Source organism: Pelophylax lessonae (genome assembly GCF_965119305.1).
Source record: "Pelophylax lessonae genome assembly, chromosome: 6".
Classification (NCBI taxonomy): Eukaryota; Metazoa; Chordata; class Amphibia; order Anura; family Ranidae; genus Pelophylax; species Pelophylax lessonae.
The window spans coordinates 138,210,517-138,231,498 of record NC_138773.1 but is presented as its reverse complement, the minus strand read 5'-3'; the positions used below and the strand labels follow the sequence as shown (position 1 = coordinate 138,231,498).

The window sequence follows — 20,982 nt, the reverse complement described above, 5'->3', positions numbered from 1 at the left end:
GCCAGGATCTCCGTCTGGAAAGCCCGCGTGTGGAACTGGGCAAAGGGAATCGCCTCAAAGGCCGACACCATCAACCCCAGGCCCCGCATGCAGGTCCTGAGTGACGAGGACGGATCGTCCCTGAGGGACCTAAGTTCGTCCCGCAAAGTCCGGAGCTTGTCCTCCGGCAAGAACACCTTTGCCTGAGCAGAGTCCAGAACCATTCCCAGATAGGGAAGGCGAAGCGACGGAGACAACGTCTATCTACGCAGAGAACACAATGCGAATCATTCTTTTGCATATACATTTATACAGACGCCAGTGTGACCTCAACATAGGCATCCTCGCTGGGGCCACATACGGGAGGGCCTACAGCCTCAGGGATCCAGTGGCGCCCACGTCAGCATCCAACACAGCGGAACTCTCTTTTTTTTCTTTCCTTTAACAGCCGTGACTCTCTCGTCACTTCTTTAGTAGCCTACAGGTACGAATTTCTAAGAATCCAAGCCATGCCTACACGTGCAATATATACAATGTGTATCTGATAATTTACTTACACTGTATTTGATAAAACGTTTATGCAATTAATCTAAACAATACTTATTATGTCATGTAGGAAATCACAAATCTCCCCACTTCAGACCCCCGAAGAAAGGCCTGCGTGTCTGAAACGCGTCGGGTGGGAGGATTTCCTTCAAGAAGTCAACATGTACCATTGAGTATATGCAATACAATTCTCTTCATTTCTCTTTTGAAAATTATACCTATATACACTATCTGTACAATCTATGTGACCCGTTTGATCTATGTAAGATCAATTTTAAACCTTGTTTAATAAAACGATTTATTTTTATCTACTTGTGGAAGTGTGTTTGCCGGTAAAGTCCCACACCCTAGGGGGACCCCCCATTCTGCAACTTTGATTTCTGAACGTTGATGGTCCATCCGAACTCCTGAAGCGTCTGTACCGTGAAGGACAGGTCGCGCACAAGGTCCTGGCTGGCCCTCGATCTCAGAAGCAGATCGTCCAGGTATCCCAGGACCACAATGCCCTGGGCCTGTAGCAGGCCCAGAACCGGTGCCAACACCTTGGTGAAGACCCTTGGAGCCGAAGCGAGACCGAAAGGTAATGCCACAAACTGGTAGTGGTCCTCTGCGATAGCAAACCGAAGGTACCGCTGATGACCCTCGAAAATGGGGATGTGCAGGTACGCATCCTTCAGATCTATCGAAGCCAGGAATTCTCCCGGACTCAAGGAGGCCACAACCGAACGGAGAGACTCCATTCGAAACTTTCGAACACGCACGAAGCGGTTCAGCGCTTTTAGGTCCAGAATAGGATGCACTTTGCCCTCCTTCCTGGGCACAGTGAACAGATTTGAATAGAACCCCGGAAACCTGTCCCGGTGAGGCAGCGGTACAATCACTCCCTGAGCAAGCAGGTCCTGCACCGCCTGATGCAAATCCTGCAGACGCCCCGGAAACAGATGAAGATTGGAGGGAAAGAATCTGTCCGCCGGCCTGGAAAGGAATTAGATCTTGTAACCTGATCGAACGATATCCTGGACCCACCTGTCCGATACCCGGAGCAGCCAAGGTTGAAGGTAACCGCGCAAACGTCCCCCCACCCCTGAAATGGGTGAGGGCGCCCCTTCAGGCAGAGGCGGATTGTCCCGCCGAGCCGGCGTTGCCGGTCTTCTGCTTACCCGCCCAGGGCTTCTTCTGGTTGCTCTGGGCCTTGAAGGGCTTGCCCTTGGATTGGTTCCGAAAGGCACAAAAGGACCCCGGAGTGGATCTAGGCGCAGAACCCCGCTTGCCTCAGAAGGACTTGTTCTTCGGGTTCTGGGGTAGCATAGTGCTGTTACCCCCCGTGACGCCTTTCACCAGGGTATCCAACGCCTCGCCAAAAAGGCGAGAGCCAGCATAGGGAAAATCAGCAACTGTTTTCCGTGAGGACTGGTCGGCCGACCAGCTCTTCAGCCATATCAGTCGCCGGTTAAGCACCGCGACACTCGAGAGGCGAGCCACCAGGGGGGCCTCATTTAAGGCTGCATCACACAAATACATGACTCCTTGGTGGATCTGGTCCACCATTTCCAGTCGGGCAGGTGGCACGTCGTCAGACGCAAGGTTGCTTCTAAAAACCTTGATCCAATCAGCTACCGCCTGAGCCACCATAACAGATGCGAAAACGGGTTTGAGCAAAGAACCCGCCACCGTATAGGAATGGCGGGCTAGAGACTCCAACCGCCGGTCCGTGGGATCCCGGAAAACCGGAGTATCCTCAGTAGGAACCAAGGTAGCCTTGTTCAGTATGGCCACAGTGTGATCTACCTGTGGAGGCACACACCATCGCGATTCCGTAGCCGGTGCAAAAGGATAAAGCAATTTGAACCGACTAGGCACCACGAATGGACGTTTTAACGTGCACCACATTTCATTAACAGTGTAATGAAATTCAGCTGGGCAGGGAAAAACCTGCGCAGACTTGCGGGTCCTGTGCGTCCCAAAGGAGGACACCACGCCTGGAGGATTGGGCTCATCCACCAAATGCAAAGTTTCTTTAACAGAAACAATCAACTCCTCCATGGTCGCCCGTTCTTCAGGTGACCCTGGGGAGGATGTGTCAACAGCCTCCCCCTCAGACCCCGGGGGGTCTAAGGATGAGCGGGACCCTGAAAAGGGCACGCTCGCGGCAGCAGCCATATCCCCATCTGAATCAGAAGAGAGAGACAGCCTGGGCCGTTTTCTCGCAGCCCGTTCAGACATCAGCATTTCCATATTTGCCACTAAAGTCGCAACTAGAGCAGCTAAATCAGGTCACAGCGGAGCCACAGGAGAACTGGGGCCCCCCACTAAAGCTGGAGGAAACTTGCTTTCCTGTGAATCCATGGCTCAAGACAAGAAAAAATTACAGCGCAAAAAATTATGTACTGTCCCCTTAAATAGCGCTGCGGAGTGCGCAGCCCACCGCTACTGTCACAGCTATGAAGACCCCCAAAAGGAGAAAGAACACTGAGCCAGAAGCAGTATGCAGAAGAAGACAGAGATGCAGTGCAGAGCCCGCAGATCGTTGCTACCTGTGTCCTTTGCTTCCTGAGAGGAAAAGGAAATGCTGCTGGAAGGGGCTGGCTATAAGCCAGACCTAAGGGAAAATGGCTGCCCATAGGAAATGCATTGGAGGCTTCACTAAGATGGCCGTCGACATGCGGCCGAACCGATCGTTCTACAGCCCACAATGGCGGCGGAGGGCGCCAAAACGATCTGTATACTCGCCCCAGAGGGGCCATAGCCATGTACAGTAAAAAACATGGCGGACCGCGCGAACATACCCCCGCAACGGTCGCCGCACAACACGCACGTCTGCACCCCCAACATGCACCTAAGGTGACACAGGGACAGGGACCCCCAGCAAAAAAACATACAATTTGTACAAAAACGAACCCCGCAGGGATCGCACAGGGAGTCACACAGGCACAGACATGGGGACACACAACAACACAGACTGCCACCCCAGACAGAGGCCCCACACAGAAAAGTACTTACCTGTACCCGATGGCGTGGGGGAGCCTCTATGCACGGATAAACCTCTGTCCTCTCCTGACTGACAGGGAGTGCCGTGAGCAAGGGACATGAAGCTGCAGCAGTGCAGACGAGTCCTGTGAGGTAGCCACCTCACGGCTGCATCCCTGCAGCGAACAGGGATGGGTCGTTCATAATGCCAGGGCGAACCATAGCTGAACGCTCGATGGCGGGCTGGGGGTCCATCTGACCCTCTGTGCCCTGGAGAACCAGGGCGGCCAGTCCGAATCCCAGCACCGCATGATCCATCTTCATCCGAAGAATAACTAACTCTAAAGCTGACAAAATAAACAGCTAGTAAAGTGAGAGAAAAAAAACTGACATTTTCAAAGAAAATCAAATGAAAGATATAGGAAGGCTGAGACTGAAGCCCCAGCACAAGGGAGCCTGACTATTCCTGATTGCTAGGCAAACTAAAACTAAAAGTTGGGAGTGGTGATGCAGGGGGGTATTGACCAGATGGGACAGCCCCCGTGGGTGTGTACATGCTAATGCCTTTTGACTAAGTCTATATGCCTAGCTATTCCTACGGATAGGTGGACAATACCCAATTGTGATGACTTCGAGGAGGCGGTGACTGTCGGAGGACGTAAGAGAAAAAAACATTTGCAGAAAGAAAATCATAAAACAGAAGAAAGGCTGAGACCATAGCCCCAGCACAGGGAAGCATATCTTAATCCTAACCAGGCAGAAGACAAACTGAGTTGTGATTGCTGATAACAGGGGGGTATTGGACCAGTGGGACAGCCCCCATAGGTGTGTATGTAAATGACTTTGTTTTTAACAAGTCTTATGCCTAGCTTGTTCCTATGGATAAAGGTCAATACCCATTGGTGAAGACTGAATGAGTGGGCGACGACTGTCAGAGGACGCAAGAGAAAAAGCTATTCAGTCACAAGGAATGCATGAGGACTCGAGGTCATACAATGCGATTAGAGGAGAAGCGACAATAAAACAATTATTGGTTATAATTGTGATTATTAAGTGACAATACCTTGTTTGGCATCATGACCAGCTGCTGTCCTTTGCATATTGACCCAGATTCTAATTTTCCTAGAACTACTGTGCCCATATCCTAAAGGAGCAATAAAGAAAAAGAAAAAAAAAAAAAAAAAAAAAAAAAGATTATGACAAATCTCAATTGAAATGACAAGAAATGGCCTATAATGAAACAGTGACATATCTTGGGAACCTAATGGTTAAGATAACACTAATATTGGGGGCTTATATCCACAGTAGTGATCACGTTTGGAACAGTTACACACACTAGATCTAAAAATTGCACTGAATAAATATGGCTTCCAAACCATGATCAGCTCAGCTGTCAAAGTTGATCTACACACTTAGAGCAGTTAGAGACCTGCCAGACAAGCATTTATGATGAATTAGTACCATTGAAATTACATGTAGCAGACAAAAATTTCACGGGGCTGTGACTGCATACATAGTAAAGCATATGTTGCACTAAAACGTGGCGCAGTGCCTTTTTCATTTGATCATGCAGTACAGATTGACAAACCCCCTTTGTTCATATTGTGTGTGACAGCTGTCAAAATACATGAACAGAGACGTCATCCGATTAGATGAAGCTGCTGTTCAGCCACAAATTTTCTGGCCAGCTTCTTTTAATGTCGGGCAGGAGGGGGACAACATGGTTTTTCACAAAATCTGCTTAGTGCACGGCCAGCTTAGGCGCCAATGTCTAAAAATAAGATTTTTTTTAAGATCTTACCGAAAAATCTTTTTCTCTGATGTCCATCGACAGACGCAGGCTCATCTCCATGAGCTGAGTGGGTTATGCTGCCACCTGCAGGAGTAGTCTAGGCAGTATGTTAGTACAAAACTTAACATATATACACGCCCACTTGGCTGTCCCTCCGGGCATAACCCTCACTGCCACAGCCCAGCACATCAGTTTAGTTGCAAGACAAAAAAAAAAAAAACATCCCCATATAGAGGGGTGGGTGCTGCGTCTGTTGATGGACATCAGAGAAAGATTTTACGGTAAGATCTTAGAAAAGTCTTATTTTCGCTATCGTCCATCGACAGATGCAGGCTCATCTCCACGAGCTGAATGGGACGTCCCAAAGCAGTACAGGCATGAGGGGGGGGGGGGACGCAACCAGACAGTAATGTCAACTCCAAGAAGCTAAACCTAGCCAACAGGACAACATGGAGCTTAACCAGACCGGAGCTCACGCAGCTAAAAGACCCCTAAGAGAATAACGAAAAAATGTTCTCTTATAAAACAGCAGCCTGAAAAACCTTGCAGCCAAAAGAGGCATACGAAGATGCCAACAAATCCACCTTGCAAAATTTGGTAAAGGTGTGCACAAACGACGAAGTCGCTGCCTTACAAACTTGTACAACAGAGGCCTGATGGCGAAAAGCCCAAGAGGCACTCAGCGCTCTAGCAGAATGCATCTTGACAGGGAAAGGAGGAACCTGACCCTTGATTGAAAAAGCATGGACAACCGTCTGCCTGATCCATCTCGAAATGGTAGCAGTGAGTGCAGCCAAACCAATGCGAGGACCGTCCGGAAGGACAAAGAGTCCGACTTCCCAAAGGACTCAGTAACCTTCAGATAAACCCTTATCGTCCGAACCACATCCAGAGAGTGCAAGGCAACTTCTTTGTGATGTTTAGGCTTAGGACATAAAGCAAAACACAATGTCTTCATTTAGGTGAAAATCAAACACCACTTTAGGAAGAAAGGACGGATTAGGTCAGAGGACCACTATATCCCTGTGGACCACCAAATAAGGCTAAGGAGAGGACAGCGCCGCCAACTCAGATTCTGTGGGCAGAAGTGATAACCACTAGGAAGGCAACCATCTGCAACAAGGAAAGCATAGAAATCTCCCAAATATTCTCAAAAGGAGGCTTTTGAAGAACAGAAAAAACCAGATTAAGATCCCACGGCGGTAACGGGGATCTCCACGGAGGAGCCAGATTACGCACCCCTTGAATGAAAGTGCAAATTAAACCATGAGCAGCCAACAGACGTTGGAAGTAAATAGCCAAGGCCAATACCTGGGCCGTGCCCAACGCCAGGTGCTGCTCAACCACTTTTTGTAAAAAAGCCAAAACCCTAGCTATGGAGAACAAGCAAGGTCGCAGCTGCAGCGATTCACACCATGAAATGTATGAGTTCCATGTACGATGATAGATCTTCCTAGACGTTGACTTCCTGGCCCTCAAAAGGGTAGGAATCACCGAATCAGAGAGACCTCAAATCTCTCAACACATTGCTTTCAACAGCCAAGCCGTTTAAGCCAGCGACCTTAAAGCAGGATTGAAGATCGGTCCTTGAGATAGATCTTCCCGCAAAGGAAGACGCCATGGAGGATCCACGACCATTTTTACCAGTTCTGCAGACCAGGACCGCCGAGGCCAGTCTGGTGCCACCAGAATGACCGAAATGCCTTCCATCGCCACCCGGCGAATAAACCTTGGCAGGAGAACAAGCGGAGGAAAGGCATAGATCAGGTGATACTGACTCCAAGCAGTCACCATAGCATCTGTGCCGTCAGCCAGGAGGATCCCGAGACCTGGCCACAAACCTTTTAACTTTCCTAATGAGACAAAACGCAAACCAGTCCCCCACCGGGCACACCGGAGACAAAACACCTCAGGATGAAGGGACCATTCCCCTTGATCCAACTCCTGATGACTCAAGGTAATCCGCCTGTCAATTCTCCACACCCGGATGTGGACTGTGGAGAGAGCCGGAACATTGTGTTCCGCCCACACCAGAATCTACCCACCTGCTTGGCCGCCAGGGCACTCCTGGTGCCCACTTGGTGATTGATTTAAGCCACAGCCGTGGCATTGTCCGTCTGAACCCGAACCGGGGAGCTGCATAGCTGGCTCGTCCAGAGAAGCAGGCAGAGCTTGATTGCTATCAGCTCCAGAATATTGATCGGCAAGGAAGACTCTTCCATCAACCAGGTTCCCTGGGCACAGAGCTTCCCCAGCACTCCATCCCAGCCTGACAGGCTGGCATCTGTGGTGACCACCATGCAAAACACCGGCAGGAAGGACTTGTCTTGGCACAGGGCAGGTGACTGGAGCCACCAAGAGAGCCAAATTCGTGAGATGGCTCAACCAAATCTTCAGGTCCAAGGACTGAGGGTCTCTGTTCCAATTTGTATCTCTTTCTGCAACTGTCTCGTGTGAGACTGAGCAAACGGGACTGCTTCGTAGGTTGAAACCATCAGACCAAGGGCCCTCATGCAAGCCCACAATGAGGACTGATTGGTCTCCATCAGCAACTGAACCACCCTTTGCAACTTCTGAAGCTTGTCCAAGAGAAGGAAGACCCTCACCAGAGCAGAGTTGGGGGATCAGCCCCAGATAAGGGACCCGCACGGACGGTGTCAGGAGAAATTGATCGCCCATCCGAATTCCTTAAGGGTCTAAATGGTGATGGAGACATTGTCCAGCAGATCCAAATGGGAGACTGCTCACAACAGGAGATCGTCCATATATCCCACAATGGAGATACCTCGTTGACATAAGGCCAGCACAGGGGCTAAGACTTGGTAAAAACTCTGGGAGCCAAGGCAAGACCAAAGGGTAATGCCACAAATTGAAAGTGCTCCTCTGCCACCTCAAAGCAGAGGAGTCGCTGGTGTCCCTCGAATATGAGGATGTGGAGATACGCATTTTTGATATCGATGGAAGCCAGAAAATCCCCGATTCAAAGATGCCACCACTGACCTAATGGACTCCATTCGAAAATTCTGCACCCGCACAAAGCGGTTCAGAGCCTTGAGGCCAGAATTTGATGGGCTCTGCCCTCCTTTCTGGGCACCTTGAACAGGTTGAATAGAAAACTTGAGAGCGTTCCTGCGGAGGAACCCTCACTATCACCCCCTTAAGCCAGGAGATATCGCACAGCCTCCAGCAGATCCTTCAAACGCTCCGGATACAGGAAGATTCGACTGAAAGAACCTGTCCCCTGGCCAGCACCAGAATTCAATCTTGTACCCAGAGCAAATCAGTTTGCGAACTTAATCGACCTGAATGAAGGAAGTTCAGGGTTCCTGAAAGAAGAGCAGACGTCCCCCCTTACCCGAGACGGGTGAGGACGCCCCTTCAAGCTGAAGAGGACTTGTCTGCAGCACCGGACTGACCGACCTTGGGCTTGCCCCAAGGCTTCTTAGTTCCCCCAGAAGTTCTGAACAGCTTACCTTTTTCTTGTGCACCGGAGGCACGAAAAAAAAAAAAAAACGTTTATGAGCAGGAAAAGAGGGACACTGCTTATTACAGTGAGTCCTACCCTTGGAGGATTGAGGAAGAATAGTACTCTTCCCACCAGTCAGGCCCTTGATTAACTCATCCAATGAGTCGCCAAACAACCGTTTTCCCAGAAAGGGGAGATCAGCTAGGGCTTTCTTAGAAGCTTGGTCAGCCGACCAGTTCTTTAACCAAACCATGCGTCTTAAAAACGCCCACGTCCAAAAACCTGGCCACCAGGGGAGCTGCATCCATAGACGCATCACACAGGAACACCAGAGCCTGGATTCACCTGGTCCAAAAGTTCCAGTTGTTCCGAAGGAACAGTCTTGGGGTCCAAAGACTCCCGTAAACCCCTAATCTATTCCATCTGTGAGACTAACAGACACAAAAAACGGTTTCAAATGGCACCCGCCAGCACGTGAAGATGACAGAAAAAGGGATTACACCCGCCTGTCCACTGGATCTGTAAAAACCGGGGAATCCTCCACAGGCACAAGGGTAGATTTTTTAATCTGGAAACAGGATGGTCCACCTTAGGCGGCACCGTCCAACAGTTGGAGACCTTTTCAGCAAAAGGGTAACAACTTTTAAAACGCTTTGGCACCACTAACACGTGCTTAACGAGCTGAAATTGGTCATTCACAATATCGTGAAAAGTGTCAGGACAAGAGAAAACCCTGTCAGCTTTTGGAGACTTCTGAGAGCCAAAAGCCACCGGCGTCCCTGCCGGCGTGTGCTCAACAACCAATTTTAAAGTATCCCGTACAGAAATAATCAGGGATTCCACTAATGCACGTTCCGTTGCTGCAGCTGAAGACAGGTCCTCTTCACCATCTGACAGCGACTCCTCAGGTAGGGGGTCCGGGGCGACCCCATCAGCCTCTGAATCAGAGGACACCTCCATAGATGGAGAAGGCAGCAGCCGTTTTCGGCTATCAACCTTTTTCATGACTAAATCAACTTTAGCCGCCATGCTTCCCAGAGCTGCTGAAATCGCAGCCAGCGACTGCGATCTTGACTGTCCAAGAGACGCACAGAGTGGGTCTGAGGGTGACTGCAGTTTGGGTCTCCATATTGCAATTTGCAAAAAACTGAGTACTGTCGCTTTAAGAGCGCTGATCGCGGTATATACCATCGATTGCAACGGTCTGCAGGGAACGCATTTAACCACTTACCCACCAGGCCTATTTCGGACACTTTTTGTTTACAAGTTAAAATCAATATTTTTTCCTAGAAAACTTAGAACCCCAAAACATTATATATATTTTTTTAGCAAAGACTCTGGAGAATAAAATTGCGGTCATTGCAATATTTTTTGTCATGCGGTATTTGCGCAGCAGTCTTTAAAACGCCATTTTTTGGAAAAATTTTGAAAAATCACATTTCACTGCATTTAAAAAATACTAAACAGTAAAGTTAGCCCATTTTTTTTGTATATTGTGAAAGATGATGTCACGCCGAGTAAATAGATACCCAACATGTTACGGTTTAAAATTGCGCCCCCCCCCCGTAGAATGGCGACAAACTACGGTCAATAGAGATCTCAATTGGCGACCCTTTAAATTTATTTAACGGTTACCAGTTTAGAGTTAGAGTGTAGCTCTTTTTTTTAAATTATTGCTCACGCTCTGGCGATCGCGGCGATACCTCACATGTGTGGTTTTAACAGCGATTTAATTTGCGGCTCGACCTCTGTATACGTTTTTTTTTTGTGCGCAAGCTAACAGTGACGGGGGTGGCTATTGCTTTTTTTTCCCCATTTTTTTTTTTTTAACTTTATTACAGTTTAAAAAAAAAAATCTGATCACTTTTATTGCTGTCACAAGCAATGTAAACATCCCTTGTGACAGCAATATGCAGTGACAGGTACACTTTATGGAGGGATCTAGGGTCTAAAAGACCCTAGACCCCTCCACTACACTTCCCTGTATGCAAAACGCAGATAAGGGCGTATTTGCATATAGCCGTTTTTCAAATTTGCCGCCTTTTTGCAGCACACTAACCCGGAAGTGACGTCATGGACACCGATTCCGGGTTACGTCATCGGAGACCCAATCTAAGCCGTTTCCGGCATTGATCGGGACTCCATCCAGCCGGCGGACGTGCCGGCTGGGTGCTCGGGGCTCCCGGTGGAACGGGAGCCCCGGTCAAAGCCACGGAAGGCGGTGGGAGGGGGGACGTGCCCTCCCGCCCCCCCCGGGTAACGATCGAGCGGCTCCCGAGCCGCATCGGTCGGTACCGACGGAAAGCCAACCGTCGGCTCTAAACCACGGTACCGGGATGATGCCTCTAGCTAGAGGCATCATCCCGGTATACCCCCGCAAAGTTTACGGACGTCATACGACGTCCACCCAGGGAGAAGTGGTTAAACTAAACTGACAGTGGAGGCACAGGAATATGCCTGCAGGGACCCCAAGTACTGTACCACCTCAGACAAACCATCGTCCTGATCACTCCAGCAGCATGGAAAGACAGACAGGAAGTGACCTCGGCCAGTAGCAGGAAACAAATGGACAGGAAGTGATGTCGCCTGAGGAAGGTCACACTGATCAGCATAGCACAAGGGCTACGCAAAAATGGATGCCCATACATACCATTAGGAAGCTACAGGGAAAATGGCTGCCCCATACAAGTCTATGGGGAAAGATTCACATTGCCCACACTTAAGATGGCGGCGCCCATGGGGAACAATGCGGCTTGAGACCAACACATGAAGGCCTCAGGAACCACAACAGGGACCAGCAAGCCCAAGGTACCATGTCACCCCCCCCGGGCGCTCCAGACACACAGCCACCGCAGGGACAGGAAAGGGGGGGGGGGGGGGGAGGATAGAACACACAGACCGAGCAGGCCAGGGGGATCTTTTGGGAAGCACAAATCCCATTATTCCCAGGAGAGGGGCCACATCGCCCCCCCCCCACCCCAAATCCATCAGGAGCAAGGGTGGCCCATTTACTCACCATATGATGGACTGGGTGGGCTCTGCAACGGGCAGACTGCCTGCCACCTGAAGTGGGGGTGCTGCCAGTCGAGGAGTACACTGCGACTCAGGCGAGGCATCCGCTCGCAGGGTCGTCTCCATCTGGAACAGGGGCACCGTCGTGGCTAGGCCTAGGTTGGGAATGTAACCTGCTCACGCTCGTAGGCCAGACGGGGGGGGGGGGAAGAAACCATAAGGATCTAGAGCAGGGGTGGGGAAACTACAGTCCGGGGGCCGTATGCGGCCCTCAAAGTCATTTGGTCCGGCCCTCCATGCAGCTGAGTCTGTGTCTCTCAGCTGATCTGTCAGAACTGAGCCAATACTTCCTGTATAGTTCCCGCTCCGTTCTGACAGTCTGAGTGAGTCACAGGCGGAGTGATATCAAATACACTCCGCCTGTGAACAATACAGGAAAAATCGCCTCTTCCTCCAGCGCGGCGCTGCTGCTAGCCAGCATTTCCCACCAGCAGCCAACACAGCAGTACCAGCCAGAGCCAGCAGTACCAGCCAGAGCCAGCAGTACTCACAGCAGTACCAGCCACAACCAGCAGTACCAGCCAGAACCAGCAGTACCAGCCAGAACCAGCAGTACCAGCCAGAACCAGCAGTACCAGCCAGAACCAGCAGTACCAGCCAGAACCAGCAGTACCAGCCAGAACCAGCAGTACCAGCCAGAACCAGCAGTACCAGCCAGAACCAGCAGTATCAGCCACAACCGGCAGTACCAGCCAGAACTGGCAGTACCAGCCAGAGCCAGCAGTACCAGCCAGAGCCAGCAGTACCAGCCAGAGCCAGCAGTACCAGCCAGAACTGGCAGTAACAGCCAGAGCCGGCAGTAACAGCCAGAGCCAGAAGTACCAGCCAGAGCCAGCAGTACTGACAGCAGTACCAGCCAGAGCCAGCAGTACCAGCCAGAACCAGCAGTACTCACAGCAGTACCAGCCAGAACCAGCAGTACTCACAGCAGTACCAGCCAGAGCCAGCAGTACCAGCCAGAACCAGCAGTACCAGCCAGAACCAGCAGTACCAGCCAGAACCAGCAGTACCAGCCAGAACCAGCAGTACCAGCCAGAACCAGCAGTATCAGCCACAACCAGCAGTACCAGCCAGAACTGGCAGTACCAGCCAGAGCTAGCAGTACCAGCCAGAACCAGCAGTACCAGCGAGAAGCAGTACCAGCCAGAACCAGCAGTACCAGCCAGAGCCAGCAGTACCAGTCAGAGCCAGCAGTACCAGCCAGAGCCGGCAGTAACAGCCAGAGCCAGAAGTACCAGCCAGAGCCAGCAGTACTGACAGCAGTACCAGCCAGAGCCAGCAGTACCAGCCAGAACCAGCAGTACTCACAGCAGTACCAGCCAGAACCAGCAGTACTCACAGCAGTACCAGCCAGAACCAGCAGTACTCACAGCAGTACCAGCCAGAACCAGCAGTACTCACAGCAGTACCAGCCAGAGCCAGCAGTACCAGCCAGAGCCAGCAGTACCAGCCAGAGCCAGCAGTACCAGCCAGAGCCAGCAGTACCAGCCAGAGCCAGCAGTACCAGCCAGAGCCAGCAGTACCAGCCAGAGCCAGCAGTACCAGCCAGAGCCAGCAGTGCCCACAGCAGAACCAGTAGTGCCCACAGCAATACCAGCCAGCAGTACCCACAGCAGTACCAGCCTGAGCCAGCCGTACCAGCCAGCAGTACTAATCAGCAGTACCAGCCAGCAGTACCCACAGCACATTACCAGCCAGCAGTACCAGCCTGAAACAGCAGTACCAGCCAGCAGTACCTACAGCACAGTACCAGCCTGAATCAGCAGTACCCACAGCAGTACCAGCCTGAGCCAGCAGTACCCACAGCAGTACCAGCCAGCAGTACCCACAGCACAGTACCAGCCTGAAACAGCAGTACCAGCCAGCAGTACCTACAGCACAGTACCAGCCTGAATCAGCAGTACCCACAGCAGTACCAGCCTGAGCCAGCAGTACCCACAGCAGTACCAGCCAGCAGTACCCACAGCACAGTACAAGCCAGCAGTACCAGCCTGAGCCAGAGGATTCCACAGCAGTACCAGCCAGCTATACCCACCAGCATTATCCGCCAGCAGTTCTTTTCAAAACTTACCACCACAAAGTGGACTGCGCTCCAGACTGACTGACGCAAACCTGGAAAACCAGTTGCGAGTAGCAACATCATCAATAGCAGCTAACATCACACACCTCACCTAAGAGAAGCAGTTGCAGCCATCACATTAGGGGTGAGTTAAGTAAATGTTTGACCAAATATAACAGGCACATTTTTAAGTTGATAATTTTGTACGGCCCCCGAATGATTTTATAAATACCCAAATGGCCCTTGGCAGAAAAAAGGTTCCCCACCCCTGATCTAGAGTATCCAGTGCGAAGCCTCAGCTGGCATCGTTGCTTGTAGATCACCAGGAAAACTCTTTCCTGAACACTAGCTAGCGAGTAAAGAGAAAAAAAAAATATTCTGAAAAGAATAAAAAGAACAGACCGGAGTCCCAGCAGGAAACCTAGGTCCTACTCCTTCTCTAGGCAGAAACAAAACTGATGTGCTCGGCTGTGACAGTGGGGGTTATACCTGGAGGGACAACCCAGTGGGCATGTATATGTTAAAAGTTTTGTACCAACGTACTGCCTAGAATACTCCTGCAGGTGGCAGCATAACCCACTCTGTGTCTGTCGATGGACAATAGAGAAGAGAGATTGAAAAAGGCATGTAAAAAACATGTAACAGGTGCAAGGGCATTTCTTAAAACTGAAACCTTTACAGAGTAAAAATTTTGGTCTGTGTGCAGCCTTATCTTGTCATGTCAACAGAAGGAAATCATTAGACCGAGTTCTACTATCCAGATCGTGTGGATGCAGAAATTTAAGGTTTTTTTTCCCCCTCTTTAGCCCACTGTTCGAACGGGAAAAAAAAAAAAAAAAACTGTGTACCCAGCTTTAGCCTCTGTTACAAAGATTTACTCTCACTTTGCTATTGAAAACTGTTTCACCATATAGGAAGTGAGAAACTCTGCAACAAAATACAGATAGGAATATTGGACATCCCTTACTCTAAGGAAAAGCATTATTTCTGTTTGTGTTGCCGTTAGAATATTACTCTCATTGCTCTCTGGTAAATGACGTTAGCAGGAAAGTGAGGGTAAATCTTTCTAACGGAGACTTGGCTAGCAAAATCAGACATAAGTGCCCTGGAAAAAAACATTTTACTGACCTGGCTATGACACACAATTGACTAGGCCACAAAAATGATTTCTTAGTGGTAATGCTGACTAATACATCACTTGGCTTAGAAACATTAGAAAAATGGTAAAACCGCTTACTTTGTATTTATCCACAATGGGAAGTCTGACAGGTCCATCCACTGATCTGTTGAAGTTTGGCAAGTTATCGAGATATGGGATAAATGGTAACCCACTGAGAAAGAAAAACATTTTTTAATTAATTTGGAACTTTTTGGATAAACATTAAGTGCACCCCAATAAATCACTAATCCCAATGGGCTTTAAGGCAGGAGGTTGATACAAATTCATGTATAGTGGAGAGGACAGGAGAACACTATTTCCATGTGAGAGGAGGACTCCAGACCCCTACCCACTCCCTTTGTAGGCCCACTAGCCTTGGCCATCATACAGGTCCACCGATCTTTTGATTTACTGCCATTGCAAGACTGGTGTCACCTACTACCTTCATGAAGGAATAGAAACCATCTCCTACTCTCAAATGTGGTGTTTAGAGACTGATGTGTTTCCACTCTTTCAATCTGAAACTAAATGGCGCCACCATGTTTTCTGCCCCTTTTAGGACTCAGGGTATCCTATCATGTGCAGCATTAAAAAACAAAAAAAGAGGGTGCACCAGCCTAGCACATTACCTTCATTCACCATTAATTCATAAAAGTAAATATTAACCACCTCCCATCCGCGCTACAGCCTATGTACGGCTGCAGCGCGGACTCACATTTTCGGGAGGCTGTCTTTATACGGCCTCCCAGTAACAGTCTTCCAGCGGGCTCCCTCGAGCGTGCATCGGGGAAAAGCGTTGTCGGCCGTGTCCCTTGGACACAGCCGATCACAGATCGTGGTGAATGGCCAATCACAGCGGCCATTCACCACGTGATCGGACCGTCCAATGAGAGATGATCTCATATGTAAACATATGAGATCATCTCTCATCGCCAGCGCTCCTTCCTCACACGGAGACTGCAGTGTGAGGAAGGAGGTGAGCCGATCAGCCGCCGGGGACACAGAAGAATGTAATCAGGGCACCGATCACCAGTGCCCTGATTACACAAGGTAAAAAAACATACACTCAGTGCCCACAGTGCCCCCCATCAGTGCCCATAGTGCTGCCAGTCAGTGCCCATCAGTGCCTGCTCATCTAGGCACTGATGAGCACTAACTGGCAGCACTATGGGCACTGAGTGTGGGCACTGATGGTGCTGCCCATCAGTGCTCATCAGTGCCGCCCATCAGTGCCATCCGCCAGTGCCCATCAGTGCCGCCTATCAGTGCCCAGCAGTGCCGCCTATCAGTGCCCAGCAGTGCCGCCTATCAGTGCCCAGCAGTGCCGCCTATCAGTGCTCATCAGTGCCGCCTATCAGTGCGGCATATTAGTGCCTCCTCATCAGTGCCCATCAGTGCAGCCTATCAGTGCCGCCTCATCAGCGCACATCCGTGAAGGAGAAAAACTGAATTTTTGTAAAATCTTACCGTAAAATTCCTTTCTCTGAGTCCTCTGACAGTCGCCGCCACTTCATAATCTTCACTAATGGGGTAATTGACCTTTGCTACGCAGGAGTAGATAGGCAACAAGATTTGTTAATATCAAAGCTTTTAACATATCACACCCCTAGGGGGTGGTCCCCTCAGTCAATACCTCCCTGCTTCCAGCATTCTCAACTCAGTTTCAGTAACATAGCAGTAGAGTACATAAACAAAACCCCAAAAGAGGGGCGGGGGCGGCAACTGTCGGAGGACTCAGAGAAAGGAATTTTACGATAAGATTTTACAAAAATTCAGTTCTCTCTTACGTCCTCCGACAGTCGCCGCCACTTCATAATCTTCACTAATGGGGACGTCCCAGAGCAGTGTAGACATGAGGGGTGGGAAAAACGCAGCCGTGCCTAAAGCAACGCAGTACCCACATCAGAGAAGGGAACCTTACCAAAGTAAGAGAACCAACTGGGCAACAGGAACAAACGTGCTCAACAGGAGCAACAACCCAGGAAAGAACAAGTAACCTAGGGGTAAAACACCCCAACAGCCAAGGACCCAAACAAGGGACCCTAAGGCACTGCCGCACTAAGAACTTTACGGCCAAAGGAAGCATCTGCCGATGCCTGAACATCCACTTTGTAAAATTTCGAGAAAGTGTGAACGGACGACCAAGTCGCCGCCTTACACACCTGGGCCACAGAAGCCTGATGACTATAGGCCCAAGAAGTACTCAGAGATCTGGTAGAGTGCGCCTTCACAGGGAAGGGAGGGACCTTCCCCTTCAAAGCATAGGCCTGCACAATGGTCTGCACAACGCCGCCATGCCCTTCCGAGGACCCTCTGGAAGGACAAATAGGGAATCCGACTTGCGAAAGGATTTCGTCAATGACAGTTAAACCCTGATCGCCCGAACAACATCTAAGGAATGCAAGGCCACCTCCTTTGGATGCTTAGGCTTCGCGCAAAGCGAAGGCAAGACAATGTCCTCATTGAGGTGAAATTCCGAGATCCTCTTCGGAAGAAAAGAAGGATTAGGTCATAAGACCACCTTATCCAAGTGAATCACCAAGTAGGGAGAGCTGCAGGACAAGGCCGCCAGCTCCGACACCCTGCGAGCCGAAGTGATTGCCACCAAAAAGGCAACCTTCTTGGACAACAGAGACAACAAGATCTCCCTGATCTTTTCAAAAGGAGCATGCTGTAACACGGACAGAACAAGGTTCAAGTCCCATGGAGGTACAGGGTCCCTCCAAGGAGGGGCCAAGTGTCGCACCCCTTGAACAAAGGTGCTAACCAAAGAATTAGACGCCACAGGGCGTTGAAAGAACGGCCAGCGCAGAAATCTGACCCTTAAATCGTGGCCAACGCCAAACGCTGGTCCACGCCCGTTTGAAGGAAAGCCAACACCCTCGACACCGAATATGAGCGAGGGGAATACCCCCTGGACTCACACCAGGCAAAATACGCTTTCCAAGTACGGTAGTAAATCTTCCCAGAAGAGGCTTTTCTAGCCTTGATCAAAGTGGGAATGACCTCAGGAGAGACACCCCTATCCTTCAGGACCTGGCGTTCAACAGCCAGGCCGTTAAAGCCAGCGACTGTAAAGCAGGATGGAATATTGGTCCTTGAGACAGAAGATCTTCTCGAAGTGGCAGACACCACGGAGCGTCGACCGCCAGATTCACGAGGTCTGCGTACCAAGACCGGCGAGGCCAGTCCGGCGCCACCAGAATCACCGTGTGCGGTTCCGAGGCCAACCTGCGAAGGAGCCTGGACAGCAGCTGAATCGGTGGAAAGGCATACATCAGACGATACTGATGCCAGGGTGCCACTAACGCGTCTGAGGCGTCCGCCCAAGGATCGCGCGTCCTTGCCACGAACCTTTCCACCTTGTTGTTTAGACGAGACGCGAACAGGTCCACATCTGGGGAACCCCACTTCGCGCACAACATCTGGAAGACATCCGGATGAAGGGACCATTCCCCTTGGTCCAGGGCCTGGCGACTCAGATAATCCGCCTGCCAGTTCTCCACCCCCGGAATGTGAAGTGCAGATATCGCCGGGACGTGCGTCTCGGCCCAAGACAGAATGTCGGCCACCTCCCGAGCCGCTCGGGCACTCCTGGTGCCCCCTTGGTGGTTGATGTAGGCCACCGCTGTGGCATTGTCCGTCTGCACCCGAACCGGACGGCCCCGAAGCCGTTCCGACCAATGCAGAAGGCAGAGATTTATCGCTCGCAATTCCAGAATGTTGATCGGAAGGGAGGATTCCTCCTCCGACCAAGTTCCCTGGGCGGACAGAACGCCCAGAACACCACCCCAGCCCGACAGGCTGGCATCCGTGGTGATCACCGTCCACGACAAAGGACGAAAGGACTTGCCCCCCGACACCGCCGGGGACTGGAGCCACCACAAAAGACCCCTTCGGGTGAGGCGGCTCAACGAAATCCGCAGATCCAGAGATTGCGGACGTCCGTCCCACTTGGCCAGGATCTTCGCCCGAAGATCCCGCGTGTGAAACTGGGCGAAGGGAATCGCCTTGAAAGCCGAGACCATCAATCCCAGACACCTCATACATGTCCGGAGGGACGAGCACTGAGTGTCCCTGAGGGACCTGACTTCGTCCTGAAGTGTCCGGAGCTTGTCTTCCGGCAGGAAGACCTTCGCTTGAACAGAGTCCAGGATCATCCCCAGGTACGGAAGACGAACCGACGGACACAGCGTTGATTTTGGAAAATTTATCGTCCAACCTGAACTCCTGCAGAGTCTGCATCGTGATGGACAGGTCGTTCACCAGGCCCTGACTGGTCGCAGACCGAATCAAGATATCGTACAGATACCCCAAGACAGAGATGCCCTGGGCTCTCAATAAAGCCAGGACCGGTGCAAGCACCTTGGTGAAAACCCGCGGAGCCGAAGCGAGACCAAAGGGTAACGCCACGAATTGGTAATGATCCTCCGCAATGGCGAATCGAAGGTACCTCTGGTGACCCTCGAAAATAGGGATGTGAAGGTACGCATCCTTCAAGTCGATGGAGGCCATGAATTCCCCCGGAACCAGGGCAGCCACCACCGAGCGCATGGATTCCATGCGGAACCTGCGAACCCGCACAAAGCGGTTCAGAGCTTTTAAGTCCAAAATCGGATGTACCTTGCCCTCCTTTTCTGGGCACAGTGAACAGATTGGAGTAGAACCCCCGAAATCTGTCCCGACGAGGCACCGGAACCACCACTCCCTGGGCCCGCAGATCCCGCACCGCCAGGTGCAGATCCTGCAAACGCTCCGGAGACAGCTGAAGATTTGAGGGGAAAAATCTGCTCGCCGGCCGAGAGAGAAACTCGATCTTGTATCCAGATCGAACGATTTCCTGAACCCACCTGTCCCGAATGCGGGCCAGCCAGGGTTGAAGAAAACCGAGCAAACGTCCCCCCACCCCAGAACCGGGTGAGGGCGCCCCTTTAGGCCGAATTGGCATGGGCAGTGGACCCGGACTGGCCAGACTTCTGCTTACCAGCCCACGGCTTCTTCTGGGAGCCTTGGCCCTTGAAGGGCTTGCCCTTGTATTGCGACCGAAAGGCACGAAAGGACCCCTGAGAGGGCCTAAACGAGGTATTCTTCTTACGCGAACAGACTTATTCTTCTGAGAGTGGGATAAGATTGCTCTTACCCCCGGAAATTCCCTTTATCAGAGAATCCAAAGACTCCCCAAAAAGGCGAGATCCCGCGTAGGGTAAATTAGCTAAAGTCTTGCGAGATGATTGGTCAACCGACCAACATTTCAGCCATATCAGGCGACGGTTCAACACCGCTACACTTGAGGCGTGCAGCCAAAGGGAATAAATCCAAGTCCGCATCACACAAATACATGACACCCTGATGAATTTGATCCACCATAGCCAATGTTCTCGGCGGAGCAGAGTCAGCCACCAGGGTGCGCCTGAGCACCTGCGTCCAATCCGCAATAGCCTGGGCTGCCATAATGGAAGCAAAAATAGGCTTCAGCATAGAACCAGCAACCGTATAAGCATGACGGGCAAGAGACTCCAATCTCCTGTCCGTAGGGTCCCGGAACACCGGGGTATCCTCAGCAGGAATCGCAGTAGATTTATTCAAAACTGCCACCGCGTGATCCACCTGAGGCGGCACACACCAACGCTCATCAGTGGTGGGTGTAAATGGATAACGCAGCTTGAACTTACTTGGCACAGTAAAAGGCTTCTTTAAATTGCGCCATTGCTCATCAACAGCGCGTTGAAATTCCGCAGGGCAGGGAAAAACCTGCGCCGTTTTGCGCTTCCTTTGCGTCCCATAAGAGGACATCAAAGCAGGAGGACATGGTTCATCCTGCAAACGCAGCGTTTCCTTGATAGAAGCAACCAACTCATCCATGAGTGCAAGCTCTTCAGGCGAGCCAGGGGGAGAATTATCAACTCCTACCTCAGCCTCCCCTTCAGACCCCACAAGGTCCA

General features: G+C 51.0%; 1 protein-coding gene across 2 annotated transcripts in view; it reads right to left on the bottom strand.

Moving 5' to 3' along the window:
• Window positions 1-20,982, bottom strand: part of GSPT1 (G1 to S phase transition 1) — a 673,262-nt gene that overhangs the window by 148,064 nt on the left and 504,216 nt on the right. For both annotated transcript variants that reach the window (XM_082261298.1, XM_082261299.1), the window contains 2 exons: window positions 15,119-15,212; window positions 4,556-4,636 (listed from right to left, as the gene is read on the bottom strand). In XM_082261298.1, the coding sequence (XP_082117424.1) occupies window positions 4,556-4,636; window positions 15,119-15,212 (175 nt within the window). The remainder of the gene's footprint in view (window positions 1-4,555; window positions 4,637-15,118; window positions 15,213-20,982) is intronic.